The sequence below is a fragment of the Microtus pennsylvanicus genome, chromosome 17 (genome assembly GCF_037038515.1).
Source record: "Microtus pennsylvanicus isolate mMicPen1 chromosome 17, mMicPen1.hap1, whole genome shotgun sequence".
NCBI lineage: Eukaryota > Metazoa > Chordata > Mammalia > Rodentia > Cricetidae > Microtus > Microtus pennsylvanicus.
The window spans coordinates 3,371,442-3,391,641 of record NC_134595.1 but is presented as its reverse complement, the minus strand read 5'-3'; the positions used below and the strand labels follow the sequence as shown (position 1 = coordinate 3,391,641).

Sequence of the window (20,200 nt, the reverse complement as noted above, 5' to 3'; positions counted from 1 at the left end):
CAGTGGTCGATGTGTGTCATTGTACCTATGTCAAAATCCATAGACGGCATAATACCAGAAGAGAACCTTAACATAAAGCAGGGCTGTGGCTGCTTATGAAGCCAATGTACCGCCATCAGTCATAATAAACGAACCACTCTGCTGGGGGATGTTGACAATGGCGGGGTATCATGCACACATGGGGGTAGGGGATTCACAAGGATTCTCTGTAGCTTTCATTTATTTTTGTTGTGCAGTTTCTAAGTCTCTTCAAAATAGAATTTAGGGGGAAATGTATCATGGGGCTCCGTTATCGGCAGCAAATGGTCTAAGAAGTGGGTGGTGGTTTTCTCTCCCCTTCCACTAAGGGCGTTTGTCAACTGAAAAGGACACGATGACCCTTTCTTCACAGGGCCCACGGTTGTTTTTAAGCCTGTAAATACTACCTTCAGCAAGGCATCTCCCTTTGATGAACTTTTCAGTGTTTTTTTTTCCTTCTAGCTCCTGTAGATTTGAATGCCTCCCTGTTTTGAGTCCTTATTGGAACAGAAAACAAGATATCATCATAGACATTCAAGACCAAGAAATATCATTCTTAAACTCTATATCTGTAACTATGAAGGTGACTCCATGACTTGCAAAACCCTTCAGGGCCAGGTTTAGTCTTGTTGTCTTTGCTAAATTCTCTTTCGGCAATGCACAAGCTCTCCACCCTTTTAATTTTAGGCTTTTCAAATTCCTAAAGCATGAGGTTCTCACCACAAAGCTGCCACAAGGGCTATTGGTTTGGGCAACTTTGATGTCAGTTTTCTTTCGAAAAATGCAACTTTTGCAGCATATAGCATATACCTCTGTAACAGCATTTCTGAAATTCGAGTGTTTGTCTTTAAGGCCTTTTTTTTTTTTTTTGCTACGCTGCGGTGAGGTTGTCAACACTTACAAGAATTTCCCCCTTTCTCTCCAGTATATAATTTCTTCCACATTTCCAGAGAGATCATCTAAGCCAATTTGTTGGCACGTTTTGCCTCATACCATAGAGAGAAGCCATGGTATAGATTTTAGGTGCTGACAGAGGAGAACTGTTAATTTGTCTAGTCCACAACCTGTGAAATTTTCTCCTTCTCGCACAGAGCACACACTGCCTGATATTCAGATCCGTGGTTTATTAACTATTGATATTCCCAGGAAAAAGGCTTTTTTTTTAACCCTAGAGACAATCATTTCTACTTTTTCATTTCCCACGCCTTTAATGGTCTTAATGGTTGACAATGACAGGGTCTCATTCACAGACATCAGTATCGTTGAAGTCCCTCCCTTCAGGCAGAGATCAGAACAACAAAACCAAACACTATTTAGACTAGCTTAGACATTCAATTTAACTTCTAGGAATCGTACCACATTGTGAATCTCAGATTCTTTTTAGTGCACCCTCGTGAGTCTTAGCAGATGATTCATAGCTATACTGAATCGTTCTCTGTGTGCCATCTCAACGTGCTTCTGGGGCCCAAAACTGTCTCCATATCATGTTTTCACCAGGAAACTGATGTCTTCATCGATGCTGTTGCCCAAGCCCTGGACTCAGAGCTCCACCTCTGCCATCTCCTACCTTCTTGGGCACCTCTAGTCAGCCACTGTTCAGCACAGTCCTTTCTCCCGTCTCTGCCATTTCTCGCTTAGCTTAGAGTTATTTGGCATTTTTCCTAGGAATTATTCCAACACCTTCACATTGCTTTCTCCACTTCATTCTTTCCCCTTCAGTTGGTGATTCTCCATGAAATTATCAAGGAACCTTTTCTACGATGCAAATAGAATCAAGCCGTTGGGCCCTTTTTGGTAGGGTAAACTCCTTAGCTCCTTGTACATGGTGTTCCTCTCCATCCTGAATTCCATTTTAGCACTTACTGTACTTGATTGCAATCACCCATTTATTGGCTTCTCCTTCCTCACTATATGACAAGGCTTAGCTCAAAGTCTCCCGAATGGAGGCTCAACTCTGCCCTCACGGTCCCATCCAACAAGAGAACAATAGATGGACCATCACTCAACTCAGCGTTTCCCGTTTCCCGTGTGCACCTGAGTCATTCAGTCAGGCCTAGCTGTGGGTGTAGCTCTGCCATCATAATTCATCTCTTCTTCACCCTTCCTTTGCTTAGCTGCAGCCGGATTCCCTATAGTGTTCCTGCTACGCATAAAGTGCCCTAAATTGAACTCTAATCTTCTTAAAGAGTTAATGTGCCTCCCTAAATGCTTAATTTACTACCAGAGGGTGACTTCGGCACTGGGGAGAATCTGGCTCATTATTTAATAGCCAATAAGGCCAGCTGTTTCATTTCAAGAAATTAATGGTCTTTAAAACCTTTCCATATTGTACCAACTGCTCTTCTCAATGGAGATCCAACTGACTTTTATTAGTAAGGTTGATAAAACCCAAAGGCTGTTATTCCTGCCCCAGCCTTCTTCATAATACCACGAGGGCCTTCTGGGACATCTGGCTATTTTTGTTTTACTCTAGATGTCGATTCTTTGAGATATTTTCTTTGGTCCCCTAGGGACAGCATGAGGTGGTCCAGCAGCTGCACTCCGGGGCCTGCTGACTTGACTCTCGGCCTTCTTGACTTCTCCAGTAAGAATGCCCATTGTGACATGGCTTAGCATTAACCTTGATTTGCCCGAGACAGTGAGCTTGTTGCATTCAGGTTCATCCGTCTCATCTTTAGCCGCCTGAAATTACTCACATGAAAAAGGGTGAGTTTTTTTGAAGATGTTTTGTGTAACTCCCTTCTCTTATTCATATCCTACTACTAGGCAAAATGTGTTTTTTTTTTTAAAGGCTAGAGGAGGTCTCAGGTCCATATTATGAGCAGAGACGCAGCAGCTCTTCAGCTTTTGGCCATTGATTAATCCTTTACTTGAGGGTATTTGGCTTTTAGGAAAGAATAGAACACATTTGCCCTCCACCAGCAGGCAATGTCTTGTATCTTTTCAGTGTAAAATATCGCCAGTGACACATAAGCAACCATACACAATGCGGACATGGATATAAATATATTTTAATGTCCCCCATATGTTAAGTGGGTTCTTTACCTCACTTGTTTACGGCAGGGCAGCATGGTTTAACGTTTACATTCTACTTTCCTTGGTTCTACCACTGCGTTGTGCTGTTATCATTTACAGTGGGATCCACACAATGCTGTTTGTTCCCATGGAGTTTGCTTCCTGCTCACCCTTGTGAATCCTTCCTTTCCTTCCTGCTTTCTGGGAAGGTTATTTATCTTTGGTGTTTCTGTGTGTATGTTGTGTGTGTGTGTGCGCATGAAATACACAGGCGTGCTTGCTCGTGTCTCTGTGCGTGTGTGGGGGTGGAGGCCAAAGGTTGTCTTTGGTGCCTTTCTTTATTGCTTTACACTTAATTTTAGAGTCAAATCTCTCATTGAACTCAGAGCTTACCATTTTGGCTAGACTAGCTGGCCAGTGAATCCCTGGGACCCTCTTGTCTTTGTGTCCCCAAGGATGAGTTATGAGACTATACCACAACATACCTGACTTTTATGGGTGTGCAAGGGGTCCAAACTCACTTCCTTATGCCTGCACAGAATGCGTTTTCCCTTCTGAGACATCTCTAGCTTTGTGACTCCTTGTTTAGGCAGTACTGATTCCTGTACAAATTTGGCTTTCCCGCCTAAGCAGGTGCTTCTGTGGGAGGACGTGAGGGCACACGAACAAGAGTTTGACGTCATTCAGCCTGCTGGGAAGTCTTCACTGTGTTTAAACACAAGTCAAGACTATATTCATAGAAGAAGTACATGCACACTGCTGTGTGGGGCTAAAAGGTGAACCATAATTAGGTCATTTGCTGAAATGATTATATAGTTTTTATACTAAAGAAACCCTGCAGCCCCAAAAGCTACCGTTTGAATATTACTGTTTTCATAAAATTTTACAAATTGAATACTCTTTGAAGTCCCTATCAATCTGTGGCAAAAGGGTATTAGTAACATAGGAATCCGAATTTGAGAATTGAAAAAAATGACCCTTTTAAAGACGGTTCTGCAGTAAATTCTCTAATCTGGTAAATCTTAAACTTGTTGGGTCACAAAACTCATTGGCCTGCCATTTCTAGTAGGAATGTGTGCAAAATGTCACTCAGAAAACATTTGGCATGTGATTTCAGAAAGCCTGATGATCCTCTGCAACCAATCAGTGGACAGTTTGGACACACACAGGCCCCCAGATGAAGAACATCTCCAAGTTTCAGAATCCTTTTGGTTTAGCCAAATTAACACCTACACTTGCCAGACAAGGCTTCCAGCAGCTCCCTTCTCCCAGAGCTGAGGGAGTCTAATGTACATTGCTACCTTCTCCTGTGCTATTGAGCTTGCTGAGAAGCCAACTTTGGAAGGGAAACTGGTCCTCACCACTTCAGAACCATGCATCTCTATACCAAATGTCTTCTAAGATGTCTTGTCTGGGAATGGGCTGGGCCCCCTAAGTGTGTGACAAGCAGGGAAGAGAACAGTACAACAGGCCAAGATTAAAAGACGGTGCCCTTGAGAACAGCTAGCAGGCAAGCTATTCCCAACAGAGGCTGCTGTTGCTTATCCCATGATATGAAAATGCCTGGGGTGGGAAAGAGAAGCCAGAAGTCCAGCCATGGGAAGAACACTCAGTCTGGAACTCCAGCTGACTGCCTTAACTTCCCCAGCCCATATCCAATATGATGTTTTAGTATTTCTCCCTCCCTTCCTCCCACCTTTGCATTCCTCTCTTTTTCTTTGACTTGCTGTATATTTAATAAAATTTACTCGCTCATACCATCAGTATGGCTACTGTAGGTGATTCTCCTGATCCAGCAGAACGAATGACATTTTCCAGTGATTGAAAGGTGGTGTCTAAGGAGCCCTTCTCGAGTTACTAGGAACTAGAGCTGAGCAGCGCAGGAATGTGTCGCCCAGAAGATATAGGGCATGACAACAAGTCCACTTGCCCATGATGCAGAACATTAGATCCACTGGAAGAGGAACAAGGGGAAGAGCCACCATAAGAAAGAAATTTCACCTTGGATAAAAAAAGGAATATCCACTCTCACTATGAGTAAAATACAATACAAATTAAAACAGTTTGTGCTCATGTTTGCTACACAGCACCGCTATGCTTGGCCTGACATAGGTTCTCAAAGATCACTTGTCCTGGTAGTGGTATAGAGCTGGCACAGATCATATATGGTCAGTCTAACCATATATGAGTGACTTAAATATATCCACATTCTCTGACCTGCCAATTACACACTAGGACTTTATCTTGCAGCCTTCTTGACTTCTGACAAGTACTTCTGGTTTAGAGTTCATCTTAGCTGAACTGGCTGTAACTGATTTCTGGGCTTCGTGGATACAACACGGATGGTCAAGTAGAACAACTAATGCTGATGTAAGACTGTAGAATTTGGACCCAGGTTCTAAGATGAAACCCTGCATTTGATCAAGTTTGTGTGTGTGTGTCTGTGTGTCTGTGTGTGCGCGCGCCCACATGAGGGGAAGAATGTGGTGGCCAGGAGACAATTTCAGTGTTGCTCCTCAGGAGCTGTCTTACCTTGCTTTTTTAGACAAGGCCTCTTTGGCGTCTGGATACTGGTTGGCTAACTGAGCAGCCAGCCCAGCGGATCTTCCTATTCCTGCCTCCCCTTTGCAGATGCAGCACGATGCCTGGCTTTTAGTGTGGGGTCTGCAGATAGAACTCAGGTCCAGTGTTATGCTTGTGTGTAGTTATAGCCACTGAGTCCACTTGCTCTTCAACTGTAGCAGAGGCGTAAACAGGAATCTATGCAAAACTTTACTATGTGGGCATTGAAAACCACAGTGCTAGGTACTTGACATAGAGACTTAGATCACCATCCTTCATTGATGGATGTGCTTGAGTTAAATACCTTAAAACCAAACTCCATTTTCCAGGCTCCCTGTAATCTCAGGAGCATCTCAGAGGTGCAGCTCCATTTTGGTGATGTCCAGAGCACATGCTTAACATAAAATGAACTTGCCAAAGACCTTCCATCCTTCTGATGAATTGTTTATTTGAGTAAAACAAAGAGAACTCAGTAATGCTTTCATTCAGGATTGCCCATCCCTGCTGCTCTGCTGATGGAAAAGGTGGTCAATTGTGTCTCACACAGGATACCACCAAGCCATAGACCCGAGAAATAAACAGAAGATATTAGAAGAGTCTGTAGCGACTTTATAACTCTGTATTTTCCTTCATGGGAGGCCATTAGGACATCAGCTCACTGCTGACTCTGGAACCTTGCTCACTGGAGCAGCGGGGCTACGGCCCTCCGTTATCCCAGCACCTATGTCTACAGATGTTCTGAGCAGAGGTGCAGAGGGCAGGCTCAGGTGATGGGAGCTGGCACCTCTTGAGAATCCCTTTGGCAATGATGACTAATGGAACTTGAAAGAAAAACACCGTAACATTCCTGCCTCTTGGGTGAGGTGGCTATGCTGTCCTGGAAGGCCCTAAAAAAGTGATAAACCCTCCTTAAAGGGCTTTCTTCCCTTTCTATCCCCACTGTATTAGATGTTTGCTGGGTTCATGTCACAAAGATCCCTGCCTCAGAGTGGACTTTTGCATGGAAACCCAGCTTAACACACCAGAATGAGAACATTTTAACTTCTGAATGGTTTCTGGGACTTTCTGGGGACATCTACTCACGTACTATTGTGACAGTCGTACAAGCAGCTCTGCGTCCTTTATTCAAACCTACCATTTACATTTTATCATGTATTCTTTCTAGCCATTCTCTTCCATTCTTCCCCCCTTTTCCTTCCTCTCTTCTATATACACTTGAAGTTGCACATACATTTAGTCTGTAGATGTGACGCTATTTTCCAAACCACTTAGGAGTGAACTGAACGCTTGTGCCTCTTCATCCACACGCACTCCAGTACATAGCTCTTCAGAAAAAGGACCTTCAATTCTATAAACACAGTGCACACAGCTAAATAACTACCACTCTCTTGCTTACCCTCACGATTAGGCCAAATGGGGCCAGAGCTATGCTTAGTCACCAAATGCCAGATGACATTAAGTCCTCAATTCTTCCTACTTGAGAAAAATATTACTTCCAGAATAAAATTACAGAGACAGTGCTACATAAGGTTTTCTGCCCACACAAACTGTGATGGCAGGCCATAGCCACAGGCTAGTGCCCAGGCCTCTGGGGGCCACACCATCCTCCTGCCTCTTTTTCTGCATTCTGAGGATGAGATTCTGCACTTTATCACATCACCTTTCCCTGGTATGCCCCGGGGACTTGGTTCAGTTTTCATGAATATACATTGGGTAGCGTCCTTGATCAGCCATTGCACTTTCTATCCACATGAAGCTCTGTCTCCAGCATCGCAAGGGATGAAGGACACTTCAAACCTCCCAACCCGCACTCAGGATCTTCCACAGCCTTCTCCTCTCTCGGTGTTTTTCCTCTCCAGGTGTGGCACTCACTACCTTCCAGCAACTGTGTGCAGATTTATTCTTGACACGGGGGTACACGTACCCCACCACACCCACTAAGATCCAGCATCTTGCATTGTCAGCGTTTCCCCCACCATCCTCCTGCCTTTCTGTCCTCAGCACCCCCACCCTTGTGTGGACCTCCAGCGGCTCTCCTCTGAGCTGCTATAAATCTCTCCCAACTGCCCTGCACCCTCACCAGCTTGCTCGCCTCGGTTCTCACCCCGCAGCTAGACAAGATTGCAAAGCCATGTCTGACTCCATCCTCTCATTATTTAAAACTCAGCCGCGGCTTCTAATTAATCTTTGAGTAAATATAAAAAGCACTCACTAGCCCACGTATAATCTGACTTTGGCTTCGCCTGCTCAGTTCTCACCATCTCTATTCCAGCCACACAGCTTTCTCCCAGCTCTGTTGTCAAGCCTCCTCCTAGCCACAACACATGCTGTCTCGGCCTGACACGTTCTATTTCTTCTTCTTAACCTCCTTTAGAAGATGATGCATTTCTACGTCTCTTTCTCTAATTAGTCCAAATTCACGTTATGTTTTTGGAATAATACATCTGTCCTTTTTTTTTTTTTGCTGGGCAGTGTGGCAATTTCCCATTTATTTGTTATTGATTAGTTACTTTGTTTTTCACTTGAATATAAATACTATGGGAGAGGAGCCGTGCCCTTCTGGGCTTATTGTGGTTCTCTCCGGGCTCACAGGGCACATGAAGTTAGCGAGCACTCAGTAACAGCTATTGAGTGATGGACGAAGAACAGGTCAGCTCCTCTCTTAGCTCATCTATTTGGGCTGATAAAGTTGCCTGTCACCTATCACCATAGTCCCGGTGACTTCCTGCTATCATCATCATCATCATCATCATCATCATCATTATCATCATCATCATCAACATCCTCATTATCATGATTACCAATGTAAGTAAATATGAAAGAAGAAATCACATGGACAGAGGATTCCAAGCGGTTGATGAGGGGTGGACCTATGTGACTGTAACTGGCCACAGCAGGTAGTCTTCACAGTGTCTATGCCCCAGTGAAGGCAGCACACCGGGAAGTTACTCATATAATGTGCTGGCTACAGGCTCTGTCTTATACATGGATTTGATTTTGATGTTAGAAGTATTGTACAGGGTCATCCCACAGTCCAGATCACTTAGCCTAAATCATCAAAGGCACCAGCATTCCAGTGGAAACGTATGAGAAGCTCGATACAAACTCCATTCTGGATTTACACGAATGCTTCCAGGAAGAGAATTTCACTGCAGCAAATGCCTTCTCAAAATAGCGCAACATGCTTATTTTCCATTTTAACCTCCCGCTAGAACAATTACAGTTCCTTCTAGTTTCTTGTAAAAACCAGGCTGTCAGACACTATCATTTCTGGACGTGGGTCTGCATTTGCTTCCTCTCCATGTAGGCAATTAGCAGGCAGAAACCTCCAAGCAGTCACCACCCTGTCTACTTCCAAGCACGGGCCGGTTTTGAAGGGGACTAATGATGCCTCAGAGTACCCTTGGTGGAGCATGGCCAATGAGAATTGCTGGGTCTCCACCTACTTAACGTGTTATTCCACGCTCAACCACAAGGGTCAGTTGTACTAATTGTGGCACAGGACAATGGTCTGTTGGGACCAGCCCCAGCCACTTCTGTCTGGGCTTAATTGAAGACTTGGAATATAAGCCAGAATGCACTCTGGAAGCTGCTCTTTTTGTACCAACCCCTTTTCCATTTGTACTACAAATGTTTGCCTTTGCTGGAAATGATGGCGTTGGACCAAGGTGTTCTCAGCATAATGACTGAGGCCGTGGGGCCTGTGCCACATGAGAATGAGGGCACAGATGGGCGCCTGTGGCACCGCCATGGCAATCCACTGCCAATCCCCCTTACCAGTATTTGAAGTAGCAGAGTCGGTTGAAGCAAATCTCCCACAGTGATCTGGTATTTTCATCTTAGCCAAGTCTCCTCAAGGATCTGCCAGAACCACACCCTGAACGGATCAAGAATTCTCTCTCAGCTACAAGAGCTGCTGAAGTAGGACCAACTTATTTCACACACTTTTAACCACTCTGCATAACACAGATGCAGTGTCTAAAAAACTGCACGGTTACAAAAGTAATTCAGCAGGAAGAAGTAGGTGGGTGCTTAACCACGTATGCTATGGGGGCTCCATGGTTCATGGGTCCTGCTTGTAGTAATCTTGAATACCTACTAGGGACCTGTTCCTGTTAATGTCCCCGAGTTATTTCTTGTGCTAGTTTAGGACAGGCTCAGTACCAGGAGGGCTGCCTCATTGTGGATGGTTATGGGATACATCTCTCCAAACTGTTTCCAGTGAGGCTCGAACAAGACACCTTGACATAGTGCAGAGATCTCAGAGGTAGAAAGGCCCACAATCTTGGCCATGTTACTTTGTATCCCCAAGTGTCTTTCTATTTATCCAAACATCAAGACATTACAAGAAATGGATGAAGCGACCTGTTTAAATCAACATCCTCCCCACAGCATTTAGTTAGAACATAATAGATATTCATCAAATGTTCCATTTACAAGTCCCAATGTAAAAGAGTATTGCAAAGTCAAATTTGGGGTCTAGGAACCCTGACCTGGCGCATGAGTCCAGAGTGCTTACGTTCTGTACAGCCAGAGCCATCCACTTCCCCATATCTGCTCCCAATAGGAACAATTTAATGGTTAATAAGGAAAAGATGGTTGAGTTGGTTTTACTTGGGAAAAGACTATTATAGTGATATAAGAATAAAAGCTATAGGGAGGGGGAGGAGGGGGAGGAGGGGGAGGGAAATGGGAGGAGGTGGAAATTTTTAAGTTTAAAAAAAAAAGAATAAACGTTATGCTATCCAGCATTGAAAATCCTCTTCTTCCCTCATAAATTCTCTGTTTGTCTTATATTTTGTTGGTTTCTCATCTTCCAGTTTCTTTGGAAAGATGTTCAAATGAATGTGGATGTATTTGGTGCAGGGGACTCATGGCCTCCAGTATGCTAGGCAGGGACTCTGTCCCTTCTACACCCCAATTTACGGATACATTTTTAAATGACCTAGGCCATCTTTCATTCTATAAACAAGCTATATGCAAGGAAAAAAGAAGGCACAACATTCTAACCAATTGAGATTTGAGTTAATGGTTTAGGAAAAAGAAACGGAAAAGGCTCTGGAAAGCAGAAAAAGATGAGTTTGGATTCTGGTCCTGCTTTTTCCAGTTTGAAGAGTTTGTAATTGTTAACTAAATGAGCATCATAATGACTAATGCCCAGCTAGCTGGGGAGGAAGACCATGCTATGAAAACAAACCAATGACCAAGATTACTAGTCCTTGAAGCATTTCACATACCTGCCACCACCCCACCTTCAACTGTTTATGGCTTAGCTGAGGAATAGACATGGTATCTTTGAAATAGTTTCATGTGGATATTGGCATATAAAGAGGAGAAGCATACCTAGTGGGTTTTACTGCTAATGATTCCTATAGACTAACACAACATATCCACACAATTGGTTAGGCACAGATGTTTTATCTACGATGCTCACCTGTTGTAGTGATGCTGTGTCATCTGAAATAATCAAGTGGTACGGACAGCAAAAATACTTGCATCAGACACAAGGATGAATTAATCACCTATACGCAGTAAGTTAATACAAATCCAGGAACTTGAGCCAAGGGACACTAACACAACGCTGGCAGTATATCAGAACCAAGCAGGAGGTGGGTGCAGAGCAAGAGCGCACACACTGTGCAGAACAGGGCAGTACATTTCAGAAAAGCACCACCGTAATCGCAGGGCATGAGTTTCTGGAGGCAGATGGTGAGATGGGAATGGAACAGGAAAACACCAAGAATTACCAAGGAACATGAGACATGAGAGAGAGCAGCAGCCTAAACCAAGCAGATGCCTATGCACAAAACAACCTTCCTTACTGTTGGCTGGAGACGTGGGAAGGAAATGCTGACACCCTTTAAATACATGCAAGAGGGAAAACATGGGAGCCAGCTTACCCAGCTTAGCATATTTCAAGTCCAAGGTAATGTTAGATTTGGCACTCTTGAAATTGCAGGCACATACTCCTCCCCTGAAAAGAGTACTTAGCCAACAAATATGTAACAGTTTAGAATTTGCTATGGAAAATGAGACATAAAGTAAAAAAAAAAAAGTATAGAATTTAATATATGGCCCATCAAGATTCAGTTAAAATTACTTTGGGAACATTAGTACTGTAATGGGTCTTAACATGTTTTAAATCACAAATATTCCAACTAAACTCATAATGGAGGCCTTCGACTGAATAATTAATATCAAATACTCTATCTGGCATCAAGGATATATTGCCTATGAGGAAATGATGAAAAGTTTGATTAAAATGGACTTTTATCTGAGGAACTAAGTGACATAAAAATGATATGGCAGTAGCATTAACCCTTGATCTCAGCTGTTTGGCATCTTAAAGCGACATTCCATGCAAGAGCTTTTTGCATTTTCAGGAAGTTTGAGTTGACACTGGGCACACAGTCATCTCACAAAGAATTAAATTGCTGCTAATTCATCATTTTTGTCCTTGGCATTAAGACGGAGGAAGTGTCAGAGGTCGTTCAAACAGGCAGTCCACGCCACTAGGGAGGGAGACCAAAGACCAGATCTTCAAAACAGTGAACTTGGCCAGAACGGATGAGAGAGATCAGGCCAGGGGGTGTAGGAGGGTGTGTCACAGGAGGGGCGCAGGAGGACTTACAACTGATTTTCAAAAGGCATTAAACTCTGTCAAAGGCCATGGTGCAAGATTCCATCTATACAGGTTTATGTAGTGTCTTAGCATTCTTGCATATAGAATGGCGGTCTCATTCACAGCCCAGCAGGTCTCTAGTGGTAAGTTAGGTCCCAGAGATAAAGTTGCCCCAATAGAACGGTGTCTAGAGAAAGGCCATAATTCTGATTAAGGATTTTAGGGAAGTAGTATTTGAGTTGAATCGGCCCAGATTCTGGGAAGGCATCCCATCGTCATGACTGCTAGGAGCAGTCCATATCTGCCCACACAGCATGTGATCTGACAAGCTGGCGTGTGGCAGAGAGTCGTCAGTTATGGCGCTTAGAGACTCAGATGACTAACCCTATCTCCATATACACCCAATGTGCCGATTGCTCAAGTTTTCATTGAATTATTGAGCTGGACTCTCTCCAGGTATAGACCCTCAATGTGGCACTGATGGAAATACTTGCAGAGCCTGAATGTTGCTGCAATTTAAAGAGCAAGTGCTATAGCTAATGCCAGGTTGGCAAAGAGAGCTCAAATCAGCAAGCAGAGCGGAAGCCACAGGAGAAGAAGACAGAGGAATCTGCAAAGGAGAGCCTTTCAGAATGGAACGAAATGACAGGGAGTGTCCCGGGGGTTGCTGCTGGGAATGATAGAATACAGTGAGCAGAAGATGTCCCAGCTAGCCATGACCTTGGGCTGGGGGACTTCCTGAGGACAGACAAAGGCAAACCCAGGCAAGAAAGCTGAAATCACCTAATTGAATGGGCTGGAATACGACAGTAGATACTCTTCTGGAAGCTTCTGATCGGAATATAATTATACCTAATTCGAAAACTTTGGGAACATACTTAGAAGCAAATTTATTTTGGGGTCCCAGGAAGAAAGAATAGGCTGTTTTCCTCCTTCTAAAGTTGCTCATTTGATCTGAAATCAACTCTAGTGGTTGCACCTCATCACACAGCCCAGCCGAAAGCTGCGTGAGATGTTAAGGATACAGTTTTTCCTCCCAAATAACGTCTGTTGTAGGGGCTAGTGCAGCGGCGGGACGAGAGAGTGGATGTGGCTGCAGCGGTACTTCATCCGTCCTGGGAGTTGGGTTCCTTTTCTCCACGAGAGAGCTCTCTACACAACGTTCTGCCAAAAGCGTTTGTATAATCTTTTTCCTTTTGAGAAGATATTATTCTTAATCTTCAAGAACCAAAGTACCAATTTGCAGACATTGCTATTTCAAGTCTCAGGAGCGTTCTAACAAAACAGGATTCTCTTTTTGGTAGGCAAAGTATATTGCTTAATGTTCATCTAGCAATTACACATTAAACTGTTCATATTTCAAATGAAGGGCCCATGGGAAGGAGGAAGGAATTGATTTTATGACAGTAGTACAGAGATGGTTGAAAGGCATTACTTAACCTGGATATTAGGAATGTTCTGTGTCATATACGAAGATGAATAAGACACAGTCCCTGTCCTTAAAGGCACTTACAGTTTAGCGAGGAAGAGAAGCCGATGATAAAATAATGTAAGGGAGTTTCACGGCCAGGAAAACTGAGCTGCAGTGGTTAACTCTGCAGACTGGTGGGCACAGGACTCGGGTTCAGTTCCCATCTCTGTTACTTCCTTGTTGAACTCGGGCAATTTACTATCTTTAACCCAGAGTCCTTGCCCATGAGCAGACGGTAAGGGCAGAACTGCCGCTGAGTCAAAGCGGGTATTGCCAGTCAGCCAATCCATGCAAAGTGCTTAGGAAGGTACCAGGTACACAGTAAATGCTATGAAGAGTTAACCGTTTAGAAGTCTGAACTTGTATTGATTCCAGGAAAAAGAGACATTCTCATGGAGAAATCTTTACTATATTGGAAAACAGTCTTAAGACAGACTGTCGAGAAAGCTCTGGAGAATTTCTCTCTCCTAAATTACTTGAATGAAAACAAATGTATGCTCATCGTTATACCAATGGATTAAGAGCCCACTATATGTGTGGGCCTGCATCTAGGGATGGGAGCAAATAATAGTGAGTATAAGGCAACGTTTCTCACTTCTAGGAATTTTAGTGCAATGAGAGCAGAACACGGCAGTGGAGAATTCTATAATTCAGTGCTTAGAATGGTAGTGTGGAGGACTGGGGAAAATACTATGGGAGATAAAGGAGAGGAGGAGAGAGGGAGAGGAACAGAGACAGACAGACAGACCAATGATAGATAGAGAGGACTTACATTTGGCATGGGAGCTCCCTGCTGCAAAGATGGATGTGTGAAGCAGAGAGTTGTGATCATGGTCTCAGCAAGAGAGAGGCATGGAGGTTAGCTGTTCCACTGGATCCTTTATCACAATGATTAGAATGGAATCCTTCGAGACATAGGAGATAATTACACCAAGGAAGCAGCAGCGGAATTAGGTGGAAGGACCAGAGTGTGATCAGAAGCCTTGTTGCGGGAGGCTGCAGTGTCCCGTGGGAATAGGAGCAACATTTACAGGTCACGTTTCTCTAGGAAATGTGGACATTGTACGAGGAGGTCGGGAGGCTGAGGAAAAAAGTCGGGGTTGTGGAGATGGTCTCGCCCTCCCTAGGTATATGCCCTAGAATAGTACGTCTGTCTTCCTTGTCCTGAACCAAAACGGTGCTCAGATCTAGGTAACTATTTGGGGATCCTTCCAGGAGCAAAGGGTGCTGCTCCAGCAGTTAGAGTGGCATGCCTAGCCTTCTACCATGAGTAGGATCCTAGACCTGTCCTTACATCTTGCTGGATAGAGGCCCTGTCTTCTTCTTTAGACCCAACTCAATACTGTGGACCTGCTGTAGGAATCCTCCAGCTATAGGAACCACTGTCCCCTAGACTGTTAGCACAGCTTGGCACCCTAAATCACACTTGTTTGCTAGGCTGTCTTCTTCTCCATTGTGGGGACACCTGGGACTTCCCCAGGGTCAAGCAATGATTTCTGCATTAGGACCCTCAGCCTGTCTCCAAGCAGGTGTGAACCTTGCATCTCCCACAGGGTGGAAGGGACATCCAGCAAGTTGTGCAGATGAGCCTCTGTGTTTACCATCACAGGCAAAGGGAAGAAAGCCAGAGGGGGCGGGAGTCTGCTTGAAGAGATGAAGCCCAGAGAAGGAAAGTCGGTGTTCCCAGGTCCCAGAGGCACCAGTGAGAATGGGCTTACTTCATTATAAAAAGGAAACTCTCATCCATGGGGATCAAATAAAAATGAGCTAAAAAAAAATCCCTGAAATATTATTCACTGATTGCATTACTGTCATGCATTTGATCCGTATGCTGCCACCAGTAGATGGAGACCCCCACGTCATCCCCAGTTTGCAGATGAGGGAGCAGAGCCTGGAGCAGTTGGATTCCTGGCCAAGGCCACACAGGTGGAGTGACTAAACCCGGCTGCGCCCGTGGTCTGGCTCCAAGCTTAGGCCCTCCTGGGTTCCTGTGGGAAGTGTGTGCTGGAGAAGACAGCAGACCGTGCTGCAGGGAGCAGAAGTGGAGGCTAATGTCAGATGCCTGGGGTCGTAAGGGAAAGGAAGTGAGGTCATCTCTAGAGACAAGGCTTGGGAATGTTTAGTCATCTTGGTAGACTGTGGTCTGAACATCCACTGTGGGAGAGTCCAGGGAGTTGATCACATGATTCAAAGGAATGCTGGCCAGCAGTAGGGGCCCAGCTGGTGCTGCCTGATGTGAATTTTGGAATGGAACTGATAAAAGGGGTTTTATGAGTTTCTCCAGCCACTTTCCGTGCACAGGGGACCGCAGATGAGCTGCGTTGTGTCTTGCTGTCTTGCTCATTTCTTACGACCTCACACTTGATTGCAAACCTGGAAGAGCAGCATCGCATCGTGTGGTGATGTGGGGAGCCGTCTGTAGGGAGGAGGATAATAGGATCCCAGGGGGCCAGGACTGGGTCAGGTGAATGAATGACGGAGGCTCCAGAGATGGGGGAACAGAGAAGCCCACAGCTGGGGGGGCCTGTGAAATGAGAGTGGAGTCTGGGAGAACTGGAAGGGGCTGGTAGTTTGGAGTGGGAAAGAAGCCCTTAGTGGAAATGTGTGTGTTGGTGTTTACTTGTTAGGACAGCCCAGAAAGCACCGCTCACTCCCAGTGAGTGGGTGGGTAATGATTTGTGTCAGGCCAGACGAAGGGGACGCTGATTTCATTGTTGCTAAGGGGATGCTGATTTCATTGTTGCTAAGGGGATGCTGATTTCATTGTTACTAAGGGGATGCTGATTTCATTGTTTACTACCGAAGAAAACTGAGACTCTATAGGCTGGCAAGACTGGCCCTAGTCAAGGCCTGGGGTTTGCTAATGAGGTTGTATTACAAGCAGACCCAGCTTTCCAGAAACAGCAGCCTCAGGAGAAAAGAAATAAAGTCATTTTCCTTTGGAGGCAGAAGACTTAACATTGCTTAACAATAACACTTAACATTGCTTAGCCCTTAGCCTCAGGCAAGCTCCTAACTACCCAGCGCCAGGAATTGTCTTTGCCCGCACTAGCCAGGGTTCTGCCTTATTTTTGTGTGGTGTCATTTAGTTAGACAGCCGCCCGCTCAGGCTTGCTTTAAAGATGATGGAGTTCCCCAAAAGCTGAGGAATGAACCCCTAGATGAGAATGCATTTTATATCTATGTTTCCAAATTTGACATATAAGTCAAGGTTACTGACTTCATCTTAAAAAACTCCTTTGACATCAGCAAGCGGCAGACTAGATCCTCTGTAATGACGGCCAGTGGCTTTCCGTAGACGACCTAGTCCTATCTTTAATTGAAAAAATTAATTCCACAAATATTTAAACTCTCCTGTTTTTGTGATAACAAAGAACCTTGTGTTTAAAGATCTGTTTTTTCCTCACCCCTCGCAATGGGAGAGAGCAGGGAGCTACTGTGATTCAGTTAAGAGGACAGGAGAATCCCCAGGCAGGGATGGAGAAAACCACATCACAGGCTCTCGGCAGGACTGGCAGATTGCACACCTCAGGTGCCAGAAGGTCAGGTGTCTCCTCACCTCTACTTCTCTCTGGGCAAACATGGGCCCCAGGGACAGCGCCCCTATCCCAAGAGGGAACTGTGTGGTTTCGTTCTGGATCCCCAAACGGAGACGTGGGTTTGCCCCCCTCACTACAGGTGCTCTGGCACATCTGTCCGCGCTCCATCGTGGCTTCTTCTGTCCGCAAGGCAGCCGCAGAGGCTGCACGTGCGGCTAATCAGGCCTGTCATTGTGTGTGGGAACGGACTTGGTGCCAGCATTATTTCCAGTCGCCACACTGATGTCTCAGAGCTGGCAGGGTTTTGCCAACTCATCCGTTGCCCTGAAAGCTCCTGCACCACAAACAGCTTCCACACTGTCTTTGTCACCAAACTCCTCCAGCAGTGTTTACTCCTAAGCAGACTTGTTTGGAGGCAGCCATAATGGGACATTTCAGGGCTAATTAGGGAAAATAAACAGGAACTGGAAACCTACAGGCCTTTGTCTTAATAGCTGGTACTCTGAGCACATCATCTGATCAGAAAACACCTACTGCTTGCTCCCATCACCAAACAGCATCCCAAGGACAGACTGGGACCATGTCTACCTCCATATCCTTGGGGCCCTCTCTACACCGCAAGTGATCCCTAGAACAGGGGAATTAATAAGGGAGTGATATTTATAGAACTTTAAATGTTATTTCTGTGTTTTTGATTTACACACACACACACACACACACACACACACACACACACACACACACAAACAGTTTCTAAATTCAGGATGCAAGCTAGCCAGGAAGACATTAAAATGATTTTTTCCCCTCCTCTCTCCACTTCCCCTAAGAATTTACTCCTTTCTTTGCCTTAACCACAATTTCCATAGACTTCAACAGTGAACGCCGGAAACCTTATATTTCAAATGAGTTTTGGAAATGACTCCATTTTTCAAAATGAAAACAAAATGCTAAGCCAAGGGAAAAAAAACAGGGGCAGGAAACTAAGCAAAGATGAGGGGGAAAAAACCTTACATGATAACGTACAAAGGAAACAGGGAGATATATAAAATACAGCTGCATCAAACATTTTAAAGCCTGTACTTCCTATATCCAACCATGGAAAATGTTAAAAATTGGTGCCCTGGTAAATATAAGGCTTTATTGTTTTTGAACACAAACATATTTTTCTTGTGTATGTGGGGTGCATGTGTGTGTGCATGCACAGGCATGCATGCGTGTGCACGTATGTGCGTAAATACACTTATGTGGGTACACACACATCTGTTCATGTGCAGGTAGGGCCTAAAGCTGGCATGGGGGGTTCTTCCTTGAAGTCCATCTTCCTCTTTAAGGCAGGGTATCGCAGCTGAGGCCAGAGTTTGCAGTTACAGCTGGTCTAGCTAGCCAGCTCCCTCAGAGATCCTCTGCCGTAGGAGTGGAGCAATTTCAGGTAGGACACCACCCCACCTGCCATTTTCCTGGGTACTGGGGGATCCGAACTCTGGTCCTCATGCTAGATGCTTGCGTGGCAAGCACTTTAAACAATGTGCCATCTCTCCAGCCCTAACACTTTTCCTAAGAACAGAGGGCCACCTAGGCTGTGGTTGACACAAAATTCAGGATATTATTTTTGACACTTCACCTGCAGAAGTAGAGTCCACATGTCACTCAAGAGCAACTGCATCTCCGAGTAAACCGCTCTGCAGCTCAGCTCCCATGACAGCGAAGCCTCGCCTGCCCTCTCTAAGGTGAGACTCAGTTATTTCAGGCTGGTGGCTGGCATTAGCTGTTCTTTGTTCCTTTCTGAAATCACGAGTGCTCACACTCACAACTTATCAGACTCCCAGGGATGGGGGCTGTAAGGCATCTTGGAAAGGTCCCTCTTTGTCATGTGCTCCTGATTGTAGACTAGCAAGACTGGACTCTACCGCTCAGATAACAACCCCAACCTCTGTGAACTGTATCTCATTTTCAGGGGTGTCTCGTTACAGCATACGAGGATCAAGTTAGGCCAGCTTGGCCAAGCAAACTTTTCCCACGAAGTTCTTTCTGTTTCCCTACTTATCTGGGCCTCTTAGCAACATTCGCTCACTGCCTGGAGGACAAGTCAGTTTCTGAAACACCTTCCAGGCTCACGTTTCTTTCTTGCTCTTTGACACCTCCCTGAAGCTCCAAGGTTAAGACCCACCTGCCCTTTCTCTCAGGAATCTTCTAGGCCACAGGATTTACCATTTTATTGTCTCTAAGCTTGGTGCAGGATGTTCAATACCATTTTTATAGCAATGGCTTAGGGTTTCCATTCAGTATCCAATATTCTTCCTGACATGTTCAATTGCAGTGATATACTATTTTCTCCCCTTAAAAAAGAACCCCCAAGTGTTCCAATTATTAGCACAGTTGTGACGATGGCAGTACGGCAAAACTCTAACATATTCCCCATCTCAAAGCCACATTTCTAGTTCACACAGACATCTCTAAAGACTTCATTTGTGGATGAGCAGGGGATGGGAGACCCCGCTCCACCCTACCTGGGTAAGGACGCATACTGCCTCTCAATCCCTTCAAAGCGGAGGTTGTGTGTGCTTCCATCTGGACCCTTTCCAGGCACCTGTGGAGAGAGGAGTAATTAGAGCTGAGGATCCATTATACACCCCGGTTACCGACAATGCATCTCAGAATTATAATCAGTGCAAATGCTGCCGCAGCCTGCCAAAACTCCAACCTGGGGAAAGCGAGCAAGCACTCGGCATTGCTACGGGCAGCGGGACCAAGCTACAGGCGTTGTGCTTGACAACAGTCACTTCTTCCTAAAAGGGCCACTGCCAAGTCGACTCCTTCCCACTTCCATGGCCAGGAATATTCTATAGGTGTTTTCTCTTCTTTGCCAAACTGATGTTAGTTTTTTAGGAAAGATTTAGAATTATAAAGAAACTGAACCAATGGCATAGTGAGTTGGCTACCCTGTGCCTAAGGTGCTCTTATTTTCGGAAGGGA

At 45.0% G+C, this 20,200-nt stretch overlaps 1 protein-coding gene across 3 annotated transcripts in view; it reads right to left on the bottom strand.

Moving 5' to 3' along the window:
- The window catches only part of Pard3b (par-3 family cell polarity regulator beta), a 1,014,383-nt gene that overhangs the window by 42,783 nt on the left and 951,400 nt on the right, over positions 1-20,200 (bottom strand). For all 3 annotated transcript variants that reach the window (XR_012908166.1, XM_075951370.1, XM_075951371.1), the window contains exon 22: positions 19,735-19,814. Coding sequence is in view for 2 of the 3 variants with exons in the window: in XM_075951370.1 (XP_075807485.1) it covers positions 19,735-19,814 (80 nt within the window). In the remaining variant the exon portion in view is untranslated. The remainder of the gene's footprint in view (positions 1-19,734; positions 19,815-20,200) is intronic.